The sequence below is a fragment of the Parasteatoda tepidariorum genome, chromosome 12, assembly GCF_982258835.1.
Source record: "Parasteatoda tepidariorum strain Cologne lab strain chromosome 12, Ptep-v5.0, whole genome shotgun sequence".
In the NCBI taxonomy this organism is placed as follows: Eukaryota; Metazoa; Arthropoda; class Arachnida; order Araneae; family Theridiidae; genus Parasteatoda; species Parasteatoda tepidariorum.
In genome coordinates, this window is record NC_141766.1 from 23,903,263 (window position 1) to 23,924,283 (window position 21,021).

The 21,021-nt window shown below is 29.6% G+C and overlaps 1 protein-coding gene across 2 annotated transcripts in view; it reads right to left on the reverse strand.

Annotated features, from left to right (window-relative positions):
- The window catches only part of LOC107442611 (glutamate receptor 1), a 273,575-nt gene that overhangs the window by 247,241 nt on the left and 5,313 nt on the right, over window positions 1–21,021 (reverse strand). For both annotated transcript variants that reach the window (XM_071188105.2, XM_071188106.2), the window contains exon 2: window positions 6,588–6,740. In XM_071188105.2, coding sequence (XP_071044206.1) covers window positions 6,588–6,740 — 153 coding nt within the window. The remainder of the gene's footprint in view (window positions 1–6,587; window positions 6,741–21,021) is intronic.

A 21,021-nucleotide genomic window follows, 5' to 3' on the forward strand; every position in this document is an offset into this window, starting at 1 on the left:
TTTAAAAGTGACTGAGAGGAACTTGTCATATATATTTGAGAATTGAATCTGTAGTGGTAGACAAGTAAATAAGACAAACTAATCATATTCAAAAATTAAAAAAAATTTTAGACATATATTTACTACCGCTTTTTTATTTTTACTAGTTTTTCTATTAAAGGGTTCTTTCGTAAACTGGTTTGCCATCATAGTGGTCTGATTGGACTACCTATAAAAAACCGTGTGGAGGCTTTGCACGCATTAGAGATTATCTCGATTTCATGCGGGGAAATGTTTTTCCTCTTACTCCCCCGCTATGAAATGAACTCTGCGTCCGAGGAGGTGGAGCCAAGTGCCAACTCCTGGTGAACGAACTATATCGTTGATTTGTTTTAAAAAGAATAAGTTAACTACTCCCGAAAACTAGTTATAACTGAAATGATTTTGACTACCAGCCGTCTTGACTCTTTTCCGTCTCGCTTTCTCCCCTGTCAGGAGAGCTCATTTTTTTGGTGCACTGTACGTAACAAATTCTGTTCGATACTTCCGCTACAAGTTTATATATGTATGCGTATCCTCTTTTGTGCTGCAGATGCAGTTTCTTTTTTAACTACAGCCTAGGTTCCCAACGTGGGCTCTATCGCCTCCAGGGAGACTTTTAGAGGGCGTAATGATTTTCTGAATGTTAAATCAATTTAGAGTTAATTAAGAAAATTATTTTAATTATAAGTTGACAGAATATTTTGCTTGCTGTTCTACATAGTAAAAATTAAACACTAGAAAGTTTAAAGATCTTTCTCTTTTTCAAAATTTAAAAAAAAAAAAAAATTGACTTAATAACAACTTATTTCAATATTTTTTTTTATCATTTATTCTGAACAAAATTTTACATTAGTCATAGAATTTTGAAATATCCTGTTTAAAATTTATTTTACACTACTCAGAAGTTTGCGTCAAATAATTAAATGCCTTTCTATAGTGTAGTATACTTTTATAATTACGAAACGATGATTCTTGTTTATTACCACATTGTTCTCCATACGAAGATTTCTTGAACTTTTTGGTATGGGGATCCATTATTTTTACAAAACTTTTATTGGCCCCCCATTGCTTAAATTTGACATCCACGAGAGGGGAACTGTCAGCTTTGTCACTTGTACTGCATTATACCTGTGTAATTTTAGATTATTACTTTCAATTATTAATTTTAAAACTTGGAACCCACACAATGTAAAAATTGTAAGTTAATAAAAAACTTAGTAACATAATTAAATATTGGCACACCCATTATATTAATACTTAGTTGTATTAATACGGATTTATTCAACTCATAGTACTTATTTTTATTATTGAATTATATTATAAAATTTTTTCAAAATAGCCAATATCGCAGGATGAAGCGTTTCTTCAATATTCTTTTTTAGATTTCATTTACACGCTTCTTTTATTTAGGGTAAAGACGAAAATGTCATGTAAACAAATATCTTGATCAATCTTCAGATTCAATGTGAAGAAACATTTGGTAATTCTAAAATTATATCTAACTGGAGAAATTTTAAAATTGCTGAAATTTTTGGCGGCCCATTGTTTAAAAAGTTATCAACTAAAGTTAAAAATAAAATATAAGGTAAAATTACAAAAATTAAAATTTGTGAAAACCGGAATTGAAAAAAACATTTACCACTACATTAAATTTATAAACAAAACTTTGCGGAAAATCTTGAAAAAACGGCATGCCGTTACTTAACACAATAGATACGGAAACCACATTTTCAGAGATGCCAGCTAGCCCGCTTTGTAATGTAAAAATTTTTTAGTGGCAACTAAATTTACGTTTGCTTTAATTTACTATTTTAAGTAAATTTTCAACCCTTACATATCGAAAATTCAAAGTTTCGTATAAATTGCATCGTTATTGCACTTGTAACGCATTTACATTTTTAACACATTAAATGCCACTCTAATTTTACATGACTTGCTCGTCTCACCACACGGTAAATAACTACAAACTAAATTTGGAAATGTAGACAGATTTTGCTAGTTTATAAAAGGTTTAGCATAACATATCTGAAAAAAGTGGTGAATTATATATGCCTACGAATTGTTCAAAAATAGTATTGAAAATTCTACTAAATTGAATTTATTAAACCAAGAATCACAACAATTAAGTAAATTTTGAATAAATTTTCTGCATTTCCGTAAAAGAGTGGAGATTTTATAGTTCTATATCATGTTATACGTTGTCAGCCAGCTGTTTTTCGCGGCATATGTGAAAAGTCAGCAAGTGGTGGTACACGCAGCCTAAATGTAATTTCAGTGTCTGCCACTGGTGGTTGACTCAGTCGAAATGTAATTTCAGCGTCAGCCACCAGTGGTTGACGCGGCCTAAATGGAAAGTTCAGTGCCAGCCACCGATGGCTAACGCGGCGTTCAACGTGTTAAAGAATATGCGTTAATATAATTCTACAAATTTCGCTATTTAATTCGCTACCATTTTATTAATACTTTTGTCATTCCTGCAATTTCCAAGCCACAGAACGTTTATTTTTTCTTTATTTAAAACAAATTGGGTGCCTGGGCCGCGTAGCGTCCCCTAACCCATACATCATGAAAATAGTATACAGTGTATGAAAACATTTTGTATTATGCGTCGCCACAGAACTTCATCATCATCATCAATATTTATCTGGGTGCCTGGGGCAGTGCCACAGAGCGTCTAGTTGAAACCTTATATTTATCATAACGGACGAAAGTAAAAACTGGTAAGAATATAAGTTTATTATGTCTTCTTTCAGAAAATTAAAATTTCCGTTGTTGCCAAATTTTTGTAACAGTTATAACATAAATATAATAACAAGTTCCTGCACAAAAGAAAATGCCAATAGAGATAAATAGTCTATAATTTAGAATAATATAAGCTTGATTTACTCCTTGCAAAAACCAGTTACAATTAAAATGGTTTTTCAACGAGTTTATCGCTTTCCAAGCCTTACAGAGCGTCAGTCAAATTGGGGAAACCACTCGGTCAGGAAGGTTCTGGTGCTCATCTTTCTAAATTGCAGTGACAGAAGAAAGGCCTTTAAAAAAATTTTTATATGTAGGAAATAAATTCAAAATTAAGATTTTGATTCATTTAGCCTTTTTTGCACGATTTTTTTCTTGTCGTTTGCCTGTTTAGGCAGTAGGGATGCGATTGTTCCTATTTTTCAGTGGCGCCATCTATGGCCAGGAATTCGACTTCTGCCACTCCATTCACACAACCACAACCCGTTTATAGGGCGGGTCACATTCACACACAAAGGAGAAAGGACATAGAACACACACAGAGAGAAAGAAACATCCATGCCTTGCCCGGGATTCAGACCCAGGACCTTTCTGATGCAAGGACAGTTCCCTGCCCCCTACACAGGTCGGTTGGCTTTTTTTTGGTGTTTTTTGTTTTGTACGATGAGCAGCAGATAGCAATTTTTTTTCTTCCAAAAATCACGAATTATTATCTCTTTTTTTTTTTAAAAAAAATTATTTTTTCTTCGATAGTATTAACAAGGGAATGAAAAAAGTTGTCAGACCACGCTGATCGTAATCAATCGCAATTTTTTTTTCTTTTCTTAGCGTGGTAGTTTGCATGAGCAGGGATGCCAGAGGCGGCTAAAAATTTAAGTAGTGGTAAAAACTAAATTTATTTTTATTTAATTAATGTATTTAATTATCCAATCGTAACTACCACCATGGCATGCATTCTAATTAATCATAACGAGAGTGAAAAATTCTTTGTAATCACCTTCAATCGTAAACTGAAAGAAATATGCAAGGAGAAGTTGCTAATTTTAAACCCTTTAATAGATTTTAGATTTTTATTAATCACTTTTTTTCACATTTTAGTCACTTGTGGCCATCCCTACATGTAAATTAACTAAATATATTCTTTTGTTATCCATGGCATTTGGTATATGACTTCTACTTGCATTAGTTTAATAATTTTTTATTATAGAATACAGTTGTGGTGATCCAGTTTATTTTCGCGATCACAATACAAGTAATAAATGAAGCTTTTATAAAACATGTTGGAAAATCGAAATATTTTTTACTGTATCCAATCGCTTTTAAAAGACCGCAAAATTTCAAACATATGTTCAATTATAAATCTTTTTTAGAAACACTATTGAAAGCAAAACAAGAAGTCTTTCATCGAAAAGCAAAATAAAAGAAGGCTTTTTTTCCCCACAGACAAATCCTGATAACTTTTTTCCAATCCATAAATTTCATTCGAATACAAAAACAGTTGCTTTCTGTAACAAGCTGAAAAAAATGTTCTTTAGCGACATCATTAAATGCCGAAACTGTCAAAACATAGAACGCCAATCGCGATGACATCTGGCAAGAAAATTGTTCTTGGGGACATCTAATGTATGCACTCTATTTTAATATTAGATAAGTATCTTATAAAATCTTTCATCTTTCAAAAGATCTTTTTCTTCAAAGAAAATGAATAAAATGTATAAAATAGGGAGCTACCTCCGCTTTGTTGATGATCATTAAAGTTTCTTGGCTTTTCGGAGCCAATAATCGACTTATATAGCGTCGCCAAGCCTGCCATGCATCTTTGCTTCTAAGTCCAAGATTCTTCATAAAAGCCGCCATCGATCAAAAAAAAGCCTCAAAAAGAAGTATGCCTAGCTGATATTTGAAGCAGCAAATTTTTATGCATTTTTTAGTCATTAAACTCACAAGGGAGGAAAAATCTTTCATTTGGCGCTGAGAGGAAGTTAAATCTATTTAGGAGAAAGGCATTTATATTTAGTTTTTGGCGCAATTTTCTCGCGTGTTGTTTCAAGACATTTCCCCATTATTGGTGTTCTGTGAGTTTTTTTGACTTTCATTAAGTGGAAAATAAGTAAAACTTTGAAAAAATAAAATGCTAAAATAGCTTGCTAACCAAATAAAAGTTTAGTACTTCGAGCGGAAAATTAATCAAAATGGGAATTTATAACTTTCAAAGAACGAAAATTGATGACTTGTATTGATTGGAGGTTTTCGCTGTATATTTAGAATATTTCCATTCTAATACGCCTCAACAATTTAACAGCAACAAGCACTATATTTAAATAAAATACATTAAATACTGTTTTATTACTTTATATTTATCCCATTCAATATATAAAATGTCGGGAATCTAAAGAACATATTTTCCTTTTATAGAAAATTCCTGGTTTTCTTATGAAGGGAATCATTATGAAGTTAGCCGAATTATTGTATAGAAAGGCTAAAACTTAATAAAATGAGAAATGCTATTAGACATAGTATACGGATTATTATATATTTTACCAAGACAGAATGCCTCTAGGTTTATCATTTGTTATTCTATAAGATATCTGGGCTGTATTCAAAAATAATAATAATTCTCAATAAAACTTGGAACATGAATTGCTTTGTGAAATAAGAGCGTAATAGTAAACATAACAGTCTCTGAGCAAATTACGGATGGTGATTAAAAATTTTAAAAAGCAGTAGAAGAAATGAGAAAAAAAATGAAACGATTTTGCGGCTCGTAAATACCACAATATTCTAGGAAACACCAAGCTGAGAAACATAGATAAAGAAACTATAGTTCTGTAAGAAGCTATCTACAACTGAAGGTAAATTTTTACGTACAATGACTGGCGACCCAAGGGCGATTAGCAATAGATTACTCAGAGAAGACTTAAACATTGATGATATCAATTGCTTTATAGCTAAATTGACCACAAAATTTTATAGCGATGCAAAAACATGCACCACATCAGATTTCAATAAGTTGTTCGATATTGATATAATCCGGGATAATTCGAATTTCTGCCGAATTACCGATTTTTTTATTCTCAAACTGCATACTATCAAAATACTATTAACTTTATCATATAACTCTACTCAAGGGGATCTCCCCATTCCAAAGATGATTTTCACTTCAAAACTAAAGATTTATTTCTTTAAGGACTTGATTTGTTATTACAACATACTACAACTTCAATGATATTTAGGACCTCCTAGAATACGACAAAACAGATTCGATAAATCGGTTAGTGGCGTTTCGCGCCAAACGCCGAGATAACCCCAATATCCAGCATCCAGCATCCTATAGTTCTGTGAATTAGTTTTAAACCAAAATACTCAAAGGCCACTTTGGCTTTCCCAGTTATCTTGGTATAACAAGAATGACTATATATATATATATATATATATACGTTTCAAGACGGTTAACACATGAAGGATTAAATAAGCATTTAAATTGGATCAAACTATGAAAAATCAAAAATATTCCACACTTTCAGTAATTTTTTTCCGAATTACAGAGCAACAAAATAGGGGGTTTAAATTGACACTTTATGTCTTTCTAATGTTAAATTAAAAGTTTAAACTTATGTCTAGCTGCCACACTGACTGTGCCCCATGATATAAAGCAAGTGTGGACTTAACAAAAAAAATTAAAAAAAACTCAGGAAATTATACATACACATTAGTTAATAACTCAAAATGAAGATAAACGTTTAAAGTTGAATAAAAAAAGCATTTTTGGAAAATTTTGGCCCCTTTCCTTATTGGAATATACCTATATGTTTTAAAGTACTTACATGATCTTGCCATTTTAAAAGCATCTGGACTATCGAGAACTTCTATAACTGGTTCTACTTTAAAGCGAGCTTGAGAATCATTATTGTTATGAAGATGAATTGCATATTTGAAAGCTGATTGCTGTTCTTCAGTATGTGGAGTAAAAATAGCACCTAAAAGCACAGTAAAAATACAACTGTATTAAAATGTAAATAAAATGCATTCATGCAAAAGAATAGAATAATAAATTTTTTTTAAAATAAGTAGTATCTTAACTTTTATTTCTAGAAAAAATTCCAGGAAATAAAATCAGAAAAAATAAGGAATCCTTCAAATGCAGACCAAGTCAAATAGATGAAATTAATTTAAGTTTAACCAATGCAGATTAAATCAATTCAGGTATTGCATTCAAAGTTTGTCGCTATTTTTTAAAAGTTAAATGTGGTAGTAGTTGTGTTTCTTCAGCAAGGTGAGCCAATTATCATGTTTTTTGCGAAATATTTTATGCAATTGCAACCAACTAAAAACTAAAGCTTTTAGAATTTTTTGGCATTTTTGATAACATTTCAAAAATTCATACGCCCGTTGAGACAATCCAGCTTGATCCACCGGTGGGTCATCCCGGCGTGAACGTGTTAATCATATATATAATCAATGTTAATTCAAAGTATAGCTAAATAGTTTTATTTTGAACAAAGTAATGATGAATTAAATAAATCAAACAATTATAACTCCGCTCACAAATAAACTGCTAAAGAATTCCTTTGATTACCAATTTTATCTTTTTACCCTGGTTGATCTTTTTTATGCTGGCACGTATTTGTGACAGTCGGTGCGAAAGGGTTAAGTCAAAAAATTATTAGATCTTAAAATTTTCAGGTTGATCTCCCTTTCGCTACCATTTAAAAAAGATCCATATCATAGGAATCCTGATTTATCTTGTTTATGTGTTAAATTAAATGTTTAGACTAAGCACTGTCTGCAAAATGTTTTAAAGTGGTAGCTATATTTTGAAAAATAAATATGCTTTGAAGTATTCATGTCTGTAATACCAGCTTTTTTTGCAAAAACACATTTAACATTAACTCAATTCGTATTTTCGGACATCAATGGGTAAAAAAGCTTTGATGCTACGATGCCTCTTAAGATTGGTTGTTAATTATTTTTATTCTATTATGTATTTTTAAACATTACAATACTTGGAAATATAGCAACCCTTATTACGTATAACTATGAGGTAATTTCATGTTATTATCCCTGATTAATAAATACCTCTGAAAATATTACTTCCTTAGTTCATTCTCTAAGTTTTTGAAATATGTTGCAGAAAGTTCACCGAAAAAGACATCTTTAAAAGTAAATAATATTTGGAACATACACTGATAATACTTAATAAAATATATACAACTTAAGCAAATAAATAAAATTGCTTTTGTTTTCTTGTGTTAAGCTATTTCATTTATAAACATTACTAAGCTTTAGTTCATCAGTTTTCAACAGAAAATAACTCCACAAAACTAGATATACTTTAATTAAATTTACCAGACCGATATCAACTATTCTTTCAAGCTATTTAATCATTATGAAAAGCATTACTTCTCCTTCATTAAGAATATGAAACTGAATGTTTCATTACTCTTTGGATGTCATGCATCCCAAGTTGCACACGCATCACTTAAAATTTATAATCTATTCACATATGAGGAGCAGACACTTATCTTAATAAATCCCCATAGGTAAAGGACACGATAGATAACACTTGTTGTGCGTATCAAATGAATATGTCGTGCTCATAAGCACACGTGTCATTTAGAAAATGTTGAAGTTTGTGACACATTGAAACAGAAAATAATTGCACTTTCCTAATTGATCTAAACAGAATTTTTACTTCATAGAGAAAGTATATTTTGGTTCCCTTATTTACTAAAGCATAAATGTGTTGTCTATAGGAACCTGACTTGAAGTTTCAGCATTTGTTTTCGAGAATAATTGAAACGGTTTCTTTTAGTTAGTAATTTTGTATTGATTGTAAATGGCTTTTAATTTAATAAATCGTGTGGTTTTGGTGAACACGTAGAATGTTAAAAGAGTAATTTGTTTAAAAGAAACAGTATATTCAGAATCCATTATTTATCAAAACATAAATTTGTTGCATAGTTGAACCTGACTTGAAATTTCAGCATATGATTCGCGCATGCATCACTTAAAAACTTATAATATATTTACCTATAAGGAGCAGACACTTATCTTAAGAAATCCTCATAGGTAAGAGACACGATATACCATGCTTGTTGTACATATTAAATGAATATCTATAATTACGTTTCGTTATTTACTAAAATATAAATATGTTGCAAACTTAACTTGAAGTTTCAGCAATTGTTTTCGAGAATAATTTAAATGGTTTCCTTTGTATGTAATTTCGTACTGATTCCGAACAATTTTTATTTTAATATTTAATTTAGTTGGTAAACTCATAGAAGAATAAAATGGATGTTATTTACACGAATGTTAATTAACAAGTTCTAGTTAATTATTAAAAAGAAATTATAGTTTTAGTATTGTAATTGATGCGTTTGCTCCTAACGTTTGAGGTCAATGGCAGGCAATAAAAAAGAATATTGTATTATTCTTTCTGTAATAACCCTGGTTTTTTAGTGCTAGAACGACAGACATTTTGACCTTCCTAGAACGACCATTGCTGTCATTTTGACAGCAGTGATCAAGCTAGAAATGTAACTCAAATGTTCTCATTTACTGAATGTATTTTTAATAAGCGTAATGTTTCAAAGCAAGGGCTGTTTATTGATTTTTATTTTTATTTGTGTTGTCTTTCTATGAAATACACATAAGAAGTTTTACAAAAATTTACCCTTTCTCGGATGGTTGGACAAGTTGGTCATTTCTAAGCCATTTGTGAGCTCATATCTTGAAGCAATCGTAGTAGGAAAAATTGACACGTTTGATAAACAATTACGACAGGTTTTAGAGCAGCAGCGAGCTAGAGAGGATTTACGTTGTGGAAAAAATCGTATAGAGTAAAACTTGTCAGGCTCATGCTCGAATAAAATAAAGATAATCAATGGGGGAGACACATTGTGCTATATCCAAGTAATACACCCGAATCTCTAACGCGGTTATTTTTTTATACACAAATCTCTACAGCTGTCATTTTTCATTCTCAAAAAATCTCTTCAGTGATCAAATAGTCGTTCTAGGTAAATAGTCATTTTATGAAGTCATATTATATTCTAACAAAATTTCACTTGAATGCTTTTGAAGATCTCAAAAATTTAGGAAAAGTCACGAAAGTCAAGTAAACTGGTTTCCTTACATTAGGTTAACGCCTCTCAAATTTGATTTTCGGACAAAAAGAAAACTCTCTTCGTCCTAGTGTTTAGTAAATAACGAATTTTATGTAAGATAAATTAATTATGTCATTGATTTTCAACTTATGTAGCTAAAACTGTTGATCTTTTTGCAGAGAACTTTATTGAAGGAGATATAACATTCTTTTCTGACTATTATTAACTCTTTAGGATATACCCTTCACGATCATGTGGGTTATTTACAAACCCATTATGTTCATAGTGGCAATATACTCGTATATTTATATTAAAACAAGTTTAAACCGAGTAGAAATTTTCTTCTCAAGTAATTATTATTTTAATATTAAAAATATCCCTTACAAACATAAAATTTTATCTTAAGTTTAATAATGTATTCCGGCGTGCAAGGATTATCTTTAATTTCTTAGATTATCTTTAATATCTTTCTTTTTTGCCAGAAGCGTTAAAAGTTTACAGGTACGTGAAGTTATTATTTCATCAAAATCATTGGAAATCTACTATATTAAATTAAAATGGTAAAGCATAAATCAACGTTAAATGTTTAAGAAGAAAATTTTCCATGATAAAGCAGAATAAATCATATGGTAAAATACTTTTCTTTAAAACGTTTTAATCCAATATTCCCACAGATATAGATGAAGACATTATTAAAAAATTAACTCAACGTCTAGTGGCAGTTTTTTACAAAATCTTTCAATTTTAGTGTTTCCAATACATTTATAAAATAAAACGTTAGCAGGCCTTAGAATTAAATGGCCTCACTTAAACTTGATAACATGTACTGATCGTCAAAACCTCTTAATTCAGCTTAAAATGGGCAAAAATATCATAATCTCCTATTTAATTTTCATCAAGACTGTACAACCAATGATATTGCTTTATTTTGTTTAAACTCTCTGCATTTAACACATACGTATACATTTTATTTTCGCGTGTACGTGCTTAAGATATTTTAATTCGAAGACTAAATAACCCGTTTTGTACTATCAAAACGAAAAGTTTCGTAATATTTTAAAAAAAGACACTGATAAAAAATGTGGCATTTATGGAAATGTTAAAAAGACTTGATAACTTTTACTGTTTGTTACTACTTGAGTTTTAAAACGTCTTGATTAATTAATTTGAAATCAAAGTTTAGTTGATTATATTATTAATATAATGTGGTTGTTCTGAATTTATTATCTTGTCTTTCCCAAAAAATAGAAGAAAACATAAAATAATGGAGTTACCACTCTTTAGAATTAATCTACTAATAACAAATTATTTCTGTCTGTCACTAAAATACTGTCCCTAAAATATTGTGAAAATACAAGTGAAAATATTAGGAATTCAAGTAAAATGTTTGCAAATTATAGGGGATGATATATCTTTAAATGCAGTTTATCAAGAGACAGGCAAGGTTGGATTTAGACATTTTTGAGTTGGTTGATATTTTCAGGATATGTTCCATCTACACTGGTTATCATAAATTAAGGAAAATTCACAAAAATCGCGATAACTCAAGAAATTACACATGGAATTTTATGAAACTTACCCACAATATACAACACATAGTAAGGTATTAAACAACATAAAAAGAAATTATCAGACATTAATAGTAGTATAGAAATTAGCACATGTATAAAATAAACAAATTGGAAGTATCGGTTTGCAATAGAAAAAGTACCTTTAATATGGAATATGATTGCCTCTAGAAGCAATACAGCACAAACAGCGATGTGTGATGCTTTCAATTATGCGGTCTATCAGTTCAATAGGAAGTGAGAGCCATTGCTCTTGTAAAGCAGTTGCAAGCGTGGCAAGGGTCTGAGGGGGCGGATTGATGGCAGATACACGTCTCCCTAGAGCATCCCAAACGTGCTCGATAGGATTCAATTCCGGGGATCGAGCTGGCCACTCCATGCGAGTAATTGTTTCCTGTTGAAGATAATCATCAACAATGCGAGCTCTGTGTGGTCTTGCATTATCGTCCTGTAACAGGAAGCAATCACCAATTGCCCCGGCATATGGGCGCACATAAGCATCAAGGATGTTGTCTCGATAAACCTGAGCATTCACGGTTCCCCTTGGAAAGACATGGAGGTATGTGCGCCCTCCTAAGGATATGCCTCCCCAAACACAGACACTGCCTCTTCCGTATGCATCTCTTTCACGGATGTTTGATGGATGATAACGGGTCCCAGGTTCTCTCCATATCAAATAACGTCTACTGTCACTTTCTAGACTAAACCTGGACTCATCCGTAAAGAGAACAGGCCTCCATTGATCTGACGTCCAGTGGACATGTTGTCGGGCCCACTGCAAACGGTCTCTCCTATGGCGTGATGTGAGCGGCACGCAAATGGCTGGTCGTCTCGCATACAGACCACCTTCGTGGAGCCTTCTGCGCACAGTTGACGTTGACACCAACCTTCCGGTGGCTGCAGCAAGAGAGGATCTAAGATGTGTCGGAGTAGCGGTTCTATTCCTGCGTGCACTTAATGTCAAATATCGGTCATCGGCACTGGTCGTAACAGTTGGCCGTCCTTGACTGAACCTCCTAGATGCCGAATCTGTGGTTTGAAATTGCCTCCAAAGTCTATGAACCACAGATGGACTCACATTTAGCCATCTGGCCACTTCTGATTGACTCTGCCCTGCCTCTAGTCTCCCGATGGCTCTCCATCGTAGTTCTTCAGGCAAATGATGCCTAGAGGTCATTATTACGAATTGGCTATCTCAGATTTTCAATGTCGCAATCACAGTAAAATTTGTGTGCTTTCTCTCAAACTTGGACTTTTATGCTCCAGGCAGATGACGTAAGCCGAGTGCAGCGCCACTAATTTGCATATTGCAATTTTACTCAGCTACTCTTAGTGGACAACATATGCAAATTTTGCACGGTTTGGCTTACTTTTGAAAGAGTTATCGCTATTTTTGTGATTTTTCCTTAATTTATGATAACCAGTGTATATTATTCAGCACGCGTTAATTATTATGATTATTATTTTTTTTATGAAAACAATTTTTCTCAAAGTTTTGTTGGATCAAAACTGAAGATCCTCTTGAGTTTTACGGGAAAAAACATCTATTTATGTGTGTTAATACTTTTTTTAAATGCTTTATTTATTTATTTATCTTACACTAAACTTTATTTTGTGTTCTGCAATTTTTAACCTAATAATTAAGGCGTAATAATTTAAAGGTACCTTTATATCGAATAACAAAGTCATTCAAAAATCTTTGACATAAAGCTGCTTTTTAGACTTTGTCCATTAAAATATACTTGTGTCAACTGTGAACTATAAAGGTACTTATTTCTGCAAATACATACTAATGAGCAATATCTAAAAAAAATCATCATATCCATGGTGTACTTTTAGTGTGACCTTGAACTTGAGCTTAAGGCTGCAGGAAACTGAAAGTTTGCTCGACTTTCAAGACCATTAACTGCTTTCGCCTAAACTAGTCTAATAGAAAATATTCTGGATAAATAGGAAAAACTCTAGTATAACAAAAAAAAAATTAACTTACAAAACTTTGGTTACTGATTTATCTTTGAAATAAATTGGTACATAACTTTGAGATCAAAAGCTGTATAATTGAATACAGAAATAGATATTGAATAGCTTTAAATTCTGTTTAAAAAAACTGATTTAGACCCAATATGAATACCTGAAATTAACATCCTCCATGAGGAGAGTTTCTATCTTTATGAAGAATTTACTGTGAGGAGGTATACAGAGGAAGCAAAACATACCCATTGACATCTAGGCAAGTGATATAATGATTCCAATGTAATGTTTTACCCTGAATCAGATGTAATCACACCCACGTCACTATATCTAATATTTAAGAATATATTTAGATTTTATATGGAACCAAAAAAATTCTGATTTTTACAAAATATTTATGCGCCTGACTTTGCAATCCAAGGAAGTGACGTATTGATTTCATTCTATTTGCTTTGATCTCGTAAAAATCTCATGAAATACTGTTCATGTTTCGCTTTCGACATCACGCAACTTCATGGCTTTTCATTACTTCTTTTTTTTTCATCTCTACAGCCCTTAGTGGGCTTTGGCTATCTCTAAAATAGAGCTTCACGTTACTTCTTACACCAAATTTTTTCCAGCTTTTTAATTTAATATTTTTCCCATATTTTCCATAACCTGATAATCCTTAGTTTTTGATATTCCTCTCTTCTTTTAAAAATATAATATTCCTTTCATGTTTTTTTTAAGCTGTTTCCTTAATTCTTTCGGCATGTCATATTCATTCCATTTTTTTCAGCTTTGATAAATCTTAATTATTTTTTAACTTCAATTAATTTTTCAATTTCATGACTATTTTTTTCTCCTTCTGTAATTCTTATTAATGGATCCATGAATTCTTCTAAATACTCTACGTTCAAAAAGTCTTAACATATATCCATATTTCTTTGATAAAACTCTGGTTTTGGATCTATATATATTTATATTGTCCTTATTAAACATCTTACATATCTGCATTTTACAATTTCTAGAAATTTTAAAGCTGTATTCAAGTCCCCATCCTGAATAACGTAATTAGAGTCTTCATCTACTACAAATTCTACGTAGTTTCGAAAAATATTTTTTCTAAAGGAGGGAAGTCATATTTAAATAAATTTTAATTGCAAGAATTTCGTTCACTGCAAAATATATAAATTCCTAATTTCTTAAGTTTTAATATTTTTAAAAACAAATGTGTTTGTTTCAACAGAAATCTACTTCAGTTTGCTTCAACTGAAAAAAAGTCCGCATACATATCAAACAGTTGGATAAAAATATACAAAAATATCTACTAGCAAAATTTTGATATTAAAGTGCCTAAAATCTTAAAAAATAATCTCATTTGCTCGCGTTAATATCATCACTTTCATTTTGAAGAAGCATGGCAATTGCTATGCAAATAATATAGATGGAAGTTTTTTCCACTGCCGTTGTTAAGGCACTATCAATAAATATACAGTGTTATGAAGGGGTTTTTCCAAAAACAATAGTAATTGGTAGTAATAAATAATTTATTGTGTTCACCTCCATGAAAAAGTATTTAGAGGACATGTATTGTGTAAAATAATTATAAATTTTAAAAACTTTCTTATCCCTCCTGTACCATTCTCCGCTCCGAAGAAAGTGACACTATTGACCGGAAGTCCAAGGGCTATTTATATTTAATTTTTTAGATATAAAAGACTTCAGTTTACAAAACATTTTAATCCTTTGCACTTCGATAACTTTTAAAAGCTGTTTGATATAATATCAGCACTATAGCATTAAAAATACACAATATATAATTACTATGCAATTTTAAAATTCTCATAATAAGGTGGTTACTAATTATTTAGGTATAAAATTTCTTAATTTTAAAGTGGTAAGTGCTGATGGTGCCTCCGTGGGGACATTGGAGTGCAAAGAGTTAAACCTCCTCACGGTTTTAGATAAGTAGTCTGCGCAGATTGCTTGAAAAGAGAACCAGTAGTGCGCATGGAGAAGTTTATCATATATATTTGAGAATTGAATTTGTAGTGGTTGACAAGTAAATTAGACAAACCTTTTATATTCATAAATTAAACAAATTTTTAGACATATATTTGCTACCACTTTCCAATTTTTAATAGATTTTGTATAACATGAGTCTTTCGCAAATTGTTTAACCTTCATAATGGTCAGATCGGACTACCTATTAAAATCCGTGTGGAGGCTTTTAGTTAGAGGAGGCGTTGGTTAAACTCATTGAAAACATAATTTTACTGACATAAACACGTTCACACCGGGAAAAGTGAAAATACTGGTAGAAGAACTATTTCAATATTAGATAATATTCGGGAGGAATTAATCTATTCTCGGAAATAACAATTCACTGTAAGGAAATTTATCAAGGCGAAGAAACAATTCAGTATAAAAATTGCATCCGTCAAAAACAATTGGTAGATATGGATTTTTATTATTCCCGGAAAAAAACTTAAAAATTAAATTTACTGTTACTAGTTTTTACTCCGGTGCGCTGTCAAGATGAGACAATCTAGCGTGACCCACCGGTGGTTCACCCTGTCTTGAACGTGTTAATCCAATATTGATATATGCAATAATAGTCATGAAGAAAATAGAATGTAAGCCACTGACACTTTGAGGCAGATTGGGGTGGTTACCAAATGGTACACAAATATATATATATATAAATATATATATATATATATATATATATATATATATATATATATATATATATATATATATATATATATATATATATATATATATATATATATATATATATATATATATATATATATATATATATATATATATATATATATATATATATATATATATATATATATATTGGAAACACAAATAAAAATTAATAATAAAAACTAGTTGAAATAAATGTAATAATTCTCTTCAGGTAGTATTTCTTTATAAAAATTAGTTATTCAGAAAAAATAATAATTATATATACTAATTTAACAGTTAAAAAAAGTTATAAAAAAGAAGATAGGGTCAACTTTTAGCTGACTTGGAGAGAATGAGAAATTTTTTAAATAATAGGAATTCAAAAATTAGAACTGAAATATGCTTTTCTAAGAGCATTAAAATTATACATTCAAAATAATAAATGAAATTAAATGAACCGCAAAAGAATTTAATTAATAAAGTAAAATGAAACTAGTTAAAATAAATATTTTCTTTTTAAAAATTTGAATTTTTATGCAAATTTAAAAGTAAAGAGATGAAAAATAACAGTCACAAAATAGTAATGTTTGTAAAATTTTACATACAAGCATAAAAAAAAAAAAACATTTTACTGTTTTTTTCTTCTTTATGGGGTGACTGCTTATAAGTCAGTCTACATACATGGGTAGAAAAACGCTTACAGATTTTATTCATTATATATATATATATATATATATATATATATATATATATATATATATATATATATACCATAACCTGCAAGTACATAGAACTCATAAAGTGAGTTGAAAACTTGTTTTATTTTCATTTCAATTTTTTTGGTTCTCCTCACACAATTGCATTGATATAATTTGTTTTGGCTATCTTAATACAATATTGGAAAACACTCTTTTTTTGCGGATATAATCGTGTGAGTTGATAACGAGATTATATTATTATTTCCCTTATTTTGTTTTAAGTTTATTTTTAAACTTAGAATATTTTTAATATATATAGAACATTAAAATATATATATTTTAATATATATATATATAGAATATATATATAGAACAGTATTTTTAAGATTGATTTTTTGATTGTTATTTTTAAGTTAAGAACAGTATTTAGTACAGAAAGAAAAAACAGTTTTTTTTTAATATTGCTTTTTATTTTTTTAAAATTTTTTTTTTCTGTTTTACGTGTTATTTTTACTTATTTTTACTTTTTGTGTTCGATTTTATTTGTTGTAATTTTTGTAAAAAATTTTTTTGAGTGCTCCTCACACTATTGTATTAATATATTTTGCTTTGGCTTTATTGATGCAATATCAGAAAGCACTCTGTTTCCCGAATATAGTCGTGTGGGCTGATGAAAAGATTATATCTCTTTTTTCCGGTTTTTTTTAACTGAAATTTTATCCTTTTTTTTTAAACTGTTGCTTGTTACTTTTTATACTTATTATCCCCCCCCTTTATTCCTATGTCTATAATTTTTCTTTGTTTTATCTTCCTTTTGAACTTATCTAATGAGTTCTGTTTACTTGCAGCTTAAGCGCAATAAATGAAACTTATTGTTTTTCTTAACTTTCTTCGTGTTTTCATGTATTTATTTATTTATTATATATATATATATATATATATATATATATATATATATCACAGAAAGAAAAGTTAGTTTGTAAACTATTTAACTGTTTTGTTTCAATCCTTCTTGACTAGATTTATTTGATAAAGAAGTTTTCTCAGCAACTTCAAAGCCATGGCATATATTTTCTCAATAATGGGATACTTAGGGTCACAAAACTTTGTTTCAGCACGTGATGTAATCAGCAATTTCTCTTAAGTATAGACTATTTCGAGTTTCATCAGAAAGATTGCCTCTGGATGTAAGTAAAAGATAAAACTTGTGTGTACCTAACTAAAGCTTCGTAAAATACCATTTACAATTTATTTCACTTATACTCAAATTGTAAATACTTTACAACTATGGGTATTAAACAGGCAATAAAAAAATAAATTTAATATGAATCTTGTCAATAATGGCATTTGTTTTCAAGCAAATAATAGTTTGATTTTGTGTTAGCTATAAATACTATTTTTCTCTGAAAGTATTGAAAAATTAAACGCTTAGTAATGGTAAGTACTTAGCTATGAATTGACTGTTTCCTTTAAAAAAATATTATGTCTCTTAGTTAAATTAGAATCATAAGCTTGAATACGTTTTTGGATGCGAAATTGAGAAAATTTAGTTGCAAAATATTTCTTACAAGTTTATTTTTACTGGCGCAGCGCTGAAAGCCTCAGAAGAGTATATTTAAATATTTTAATATCCTAAAATTATTATCTTTTTGATCCATATTTTTTATTAAACACATTTTTCAAACTTTTTTCATTATTTCATATTAACTTAAGTAAAATTAGGTTGTGAAATATTGCCTGAGGCACTAGTATCATTCTTGCGTTAAATGTAAAATACGAAAAGCATTACTCATACGCGAAGAAATTTCAATTTAAATTTTCGAATTTAACCCTTTTGAAGGCCGTGGTAAGTATACTTACCACCACGCTTTACCACTTTTAATTTAGGTTTCCATTTTTCAATAACTTCAGCTTTCTTGCAGTGGGTTTGAATAAAATTGGTAACCATTTGTCACTTTTAAAAACCGTATAAAAGTTATAAAATACATAATTCCTTTTGAAGTTTGTAGCATTTATGGAATTTATTTTGTAAATAAAGAAAAATAAAAGTCAGTAAGTTTCTAATAGGTCATGTTAAATATATTTACCACCAAGAAAATGGCATTTTTATAAACAAAATGAGTTTTTTTTCTTATATCAGTTACTGTTCTTAAAACAATTTCAATTCCAAAAATTTTTTAATTTTCCTTTACTAGAAATAAAGGGCCCGTTAAAGGGTTAAATTTATGTGCAAATCATTTAGATCTAAGAAAAAGTCAATCATCATCAAATTTCTTATCTTTACAGAATAAATTATTGATAAGTTTTTGAATATGAAAAAAAATAAATAATTCAAACCGCTTTTTTTTAATTTTATATTTTAATAAAAAATGGAATTCCGTCAATCTAATTAATTTTTTAAAATTTTCATAAAAAAATATTAAAAAAGGAGCATTGGTGTCTCACATTTGTCAATGGGTTAAAATGTTACATTTTTAAATCAATGGAATTTTTATGAAATATAAATAAACCATAAAAAAATTAAAAATAATTGAAACTTTTTGCTTCACGCTAGTAAATAATTTATTGCTTTAGTATGTATCTTTTTCTGAAAAAGAATAAGCGGAGATATTTTTTTAGTAATGTAATATTGTTTGTACAGTGCGTAATATTATAACGGATGTTTAATATTATCAGAACTAATGATTCTAGTATGTTTAGTATGAAAAATCTTTTCAAAAAATAATGAGACATCGATTTATTTCTCAAAAAAAAAAAAAAAAAAAAAAAAATCTTGTATTTTAAGTCTAAGCTGTGTACTGTATTATATATTATTATAAACAGTCATTCATCATCAAATTTCTTTTATTTACAGAATAAATTGAGTATGAGGAAAAAAATTACAACTATTTCTTTTTTGGATTTTATATTTTAATAAAAAATGGAATTCCGACAATCTAATGGATTTTTAAAATTTTCGGAAAAAAAGAAGAAAAAAAAGAACATCGGTGTCCCACATTAATCAATGGATAGAAATGCTACATTTATAAATCAATGGAATTTTCATGAAATATAGATGAACCACAAAAAAAATATAGAAAAATTATTTGAAACTTTTTGCTTCATTCTAGTAAATAATTTACTGCTTTAGTTTTTAGTTCAACTTTAAAATTTAATAAAATATCAAAGCTATATTATAAATAATTTTTTATTAAATACGTTAAGTTTATCTTTATAATGTCAGAAAATAAATGAGTAAAGAGATACTCTTGAGACCATTTTTGAACTATTCAAAAAAATTAAAAATTGGTCTTATAACTATATAATAATGAATGTCTCATTTAATTAAAATTGATAATGAGTTAAAAATGGTTATTAGAGAATTTTACGGCATTTATTTCACCCTATAAATCTAAAGAGAATAAAAACATTTGGTTGCACTAGACTATTTCCTTTATTTGACTTAAGTATATATTATTAACCATTATTGATACACGACTGGTTATTTATAAGTCAATGGCTTTCAAACTTGTATTTCTGCTAAATGTTTAAGACACCAAAATATTAATAAAATTGCTTTTTCCAAGCCTCATTTTGAGTAACACTTTAATAGAAAAATCTATTAAAATTATTTGATTATAGTTTTTACCGAGCAGTTTATTTATTAAATGCATTTTATTAGATCTTTGAACGCCATGATAGCCTATTTGGTGGGGCACTTTACTTCCTGTTAGAACGGGAGTTCGAATCCAGCCAGCCGAAGAATCCCCGTTTAGTAAATGGTGACTTGTGGATGTTAAATCAATCGGGTCGCAAAGTCATCCATGTTCCCATAACAAAATATACTTCTGTTAGTACTGAATTGGAGATAGATCGTTTCTCCGGTAGGTCAAAATTCGATTTGTGGATGAATGAATTGATGTAAAAATAATTCCACCCTATAAACCATAGATGGCGCCACTGGAAAATAAGAACAATAGCACCAACTCTGCCTTAATGGCTGACGACATTACATTAGATCTTTGAAACATTGAAAGCATTTAGTTTAGAATGATAATTATGATTAAAAATTTGTATTGAAATTCTAAGCACTTTTCTTTTAACTTTGGGAATTGTAAAATCTATTTGCTGTCTCATAGGACCCTCTATTCATAAAGATCTCTCCCATAAAAATAACATGGTTAGCTCACAGGAACTAGTCCAATTAAAAGCTGTAAATTATTACAATTACTACTGATACTTAATACTTTA